The sequence below is a fragment of the Sinocyclocheilus anshuiensis genome, unplaced genomic scaffold (assembly GCF_001515605.1).
Source record: "Sinocyclocheilus anshuiensis isolate Anshui unplaced genomic scaffold, SAMN03320099.WGS_v1.1 scaffold227, whole genome shotgun sequence".
Lineage (NCBI taxonomy): Eukaryota > Metazoa > Chordata > Actinopteri > Cypriniformes > Cyprinidae > Sinocyclocheilus > Sinocyclocheilus anshuiensis.
The window spans coordinates 2,612,716-2,616,114 of record NW_015549590.1 but is presented as its reverse complement, the minus strand read 5'-3'; the positions used below and the strand labels follow the sequence as shown (position 1 = coordinate 2,616,114).

The 3,399-nt window shown below is 38.0% G+C and overlaps 1 protein-coding gene across 1 annotated transcript in view; it reads left to right on the top strand.

Moving 5' to 3' along the window:
- The window catches only part of dlg3 (discs, large homolog 3 (Drosophila)), an 80,354-nt gene that overhangs the window by 41,618 nt on the left and 35,337 nt on the right, over positions 1-3,399 (top strand). The window contains exon 6 of the mRNA XM_016446568.1: positions 319-463. Within this exon, the coding sequence (XP_016302054.1) occupies positions 319-463 (145 nt within the window). The remainder of the gene's footprint in view (positions 1-318; positions 464-3,399) is intronic.

Genomic DNA, 3,399 nt, shown 5'->3' with positions numbered 1-3,399 from the left:
AATTCAGACCTGTCACTTTCCACATCCTCAAAACAAATCAGACACATGTTTACCCATCAAACACTCAGCTTTCTGTAGTGTGTAGGTGCCCCTACAAAGGAAAAAGCACTACGCCTTTCCAGCTTCCCCTCCCTCCCTTCCTTTTGTGACCGGACGGCTGAGAGCCGGAGAATGGAGCGTCGTCGCCGAGTGTGGGGCCATCCGGCCTCCGCTCCAGTCGCTTCCTTCCCACAACTTAAAATGTGCTGTCGTGAACATTCTGAGTCACGCTTCAGAGACCAGCCGATGTAACATGCGTGTGTGTGTCTGCCTTCGCAGGTGAATAACATTATACTTCAGGATGTGCGTCATGAGGAGGCTGTGGCCGCCCTGAAGAACACTTCAGACATGGTCTATCTGAAAGTGGCCAAGCCGGGACCAGTACATCTCAACGACATGTACGCCCCACCAGACTACTCTAGCAGTACGTACCTTCTATTGCTGATCTCCATCCACCCTATGCCCTTACGAGCTTAAAATCTGTCCATTTTAAAGCTCTAGCACATGACTATTTTTACTGCATTGATAAACGTGAAAGGGACTTGGTGGTTGTGTCAATTCAAATATAACCTGCGTCCCTATCTGCTTTTATCTTTAACCCTGTAATGAAAGCGAGTGGTGCAGTGCCTGTGAGTGCTGTGGAGTTTTGTAACTGTACTGTGGTGTAGCAGTGGGCGCTATTTTCAGACACCCACACACACTGCACTGCTGCTCCCATCACAGCACCAATCCCTTCCTCCCACTGAGAGACGAGGCTTTCACACAATCCACCTGCACAAATGCACACAGCGGCCAAAATTAACTTTTTGCTACACCTGCCAATGGTGGCTGAATATCTCTTATTGGCTATGAAACTGCATTTTAATTAAAATATTTTATATATTTTATTTATTTTGGTCAGTTGAAAAGATAAGATAAGCCAGTCTCTTAATGAAAGTCTCTGAATGAAAGTACACCTATGGTATTGTTCCTCATACAGTATTTTTGAAGGTTTAATCCAGGAATATTGTACATACAGTAAATTGCCCTCCAAAACGCAAAGTAGAATTATGGCCAATATCAGCATGAATCCTTTTCTGACATAAATGCATTAAAGTAACCTGAAATTATAATTGAAAGCAAGCAATAATGATTTTGTCTTTTGATTAGATAATAAAGGACATGCACTATCGTTCAAAAGGATTTTTTAATGAATACTTTTATTTAGCAAGGACACATTAAATTGATCAAAAGTGACAGTAAAAACATTTACTGTATACTGTTGCAAAAGATTTCTATTTAAAAAAATGCTGCTATTTCTATCAAAGAATCCTGAAAAAATGGTTCACGGTTACCTCAAAAATATTAAGCAGCACAACTGTTTTCAACAATGATAATAAGAATTGTTTCTTGAGAATCAAATCAGAGCGCTGTACATTCACTCCCCCCACCTACAATCCCTGCCGGACCTGAGACTCAAACTCACAACCTTTGGGTTACGAGTCCGACTCTCTAACCATTAGGCCACGACTTCCCTCTATTAGGCCACAACTTCCCTCTTTAAAGGTATTCCTTTAAAATAAAGGAATACCTTATAACGCTCTAAAAATATAATGTTGTTATGTGCTTTTATGCATTTTGCTATTTATTTATTAATTTGTAAGTAATTATTTTATTGATATAATTATTTTATTTAATTTTAGAATTTAAATATGTATTTATTGTTGTCTCCTGCAGTGTATGTTAGTTAATATGCCTGTTAGTTAATATATAATATATAATTAATAATAATAATAGTTTTTATTAATAATAAATAGTAGAATGGAGCGTCGTCGCCGAGTGTGGGGCCATCCGGCCTCCGCTCCAGTCGCTTCCTTCCCACAACTTAAAATGTGCTGTCGTGAACATTCTGAGTCACGCTTCAGAGACCAGCCGATGTAACATGCGTGTGTGTGTCTGCCTTCGCAGGTGAATAACATTATACTTCAGGATGTGCGTCATGAGGAGGCTGTGGCCGCCCTGAAGAACACTTCAGACATGGTCTATCTGAAAGTGGCCAAGCCGGGACCAGTACATCTCAACGACATGTACGCCCCACCAGACTACTCTAGCAGTACGTACCTTCTATTGCTGATCTCCATCCACCCTATGCCCTTACGAGCTTAAAATCTGTCCATTTTAAAGCTCTAGCACATGACTATTTTTACTGCATTGATAAACGTGAAAGGGACTTGGTGGTTGTGTCAATTCAAATATAACCTGCGTCCCTATCTGCTTTTATCTTTAACCCTGTAATGAAAGCGAGTGGTGCAGTGCCTGTGAGTGCTGTGGAGTTTTGTAACTGTACTGTGGTGTAGCAGTGGGCGCTATTTTCAGACACCCACACACACTGCACTGCTGCTCCCATCACAGCACCAATCCCTTCCTCCCACTGAGAGACGAGGCTTTCACACAATCCACCTGCACAAATGCACACAGCGGCCAAAATTAACTTTTTGCTACACCTGCCAATGGTGGCTGAATATCTCTTATTGGCTATGAAACTGCATTTTAATTAAAATATTTTATATATTTTATTTATTTTGGTCAGTTGAAAAGATAAGATAAGCCAGTCTCTTAATGAAAGTCTCTGAATGAAAGTACACCTATGGTATTGTTCCTCATACAGTATTTTTGAAGGTTTAATCCAGGAATATTGTACATACAGTAAATTGCCCTCCAAAACGCAAAGTAGAATTATGGCCAATATCAGCATGAATCCTTTTCTGACATAAATGCATTAAAGTAACCTGAAATTATAATTGAAAGCAAGCAATAATGATTTTGTCTTTTGATTAGATAATAAAGGACATGCACTATCGTTCAAAAGGATTTTTTAATGAATACTTTTATTTAGCAAGGACACATTAAATTGATCAAAAGTGACAGTAAAAACATTTACTGTATACTGTTGCAAAAGATTTCTATTTAAAAAAATGCTGCTATTTCTATCAAAGAATCCTGAAAAAATGGTTCACGGTTACCTCAAAAATATTAAGCAGCACAACTGTTTTCAACAATGATAATAAGAATTGTTTCTTGAGAATCAAATCAGCATATTAGAGTGATTTCTGAAGGATCATGTGACACTGAAGCCATTACAGGAATAAATTACATTTTAACTATAATTTTAAAACAGGAAACAGAAAAGTATAGAATTAAATAATATTTCACAGTATTATGTTTTTTGATCAAATAAGGTTTCTATATTTTGTATTGGTTTTGTATAGGTTTCTGTATTAAAGGGGTCATATGATGTTGCTAAAAAGAACATTATTTTGTGTATTTGGTGTAATGAAATGTGTTTATGCGGTTTAAAGTTCAAAAAACACATTATTTTCC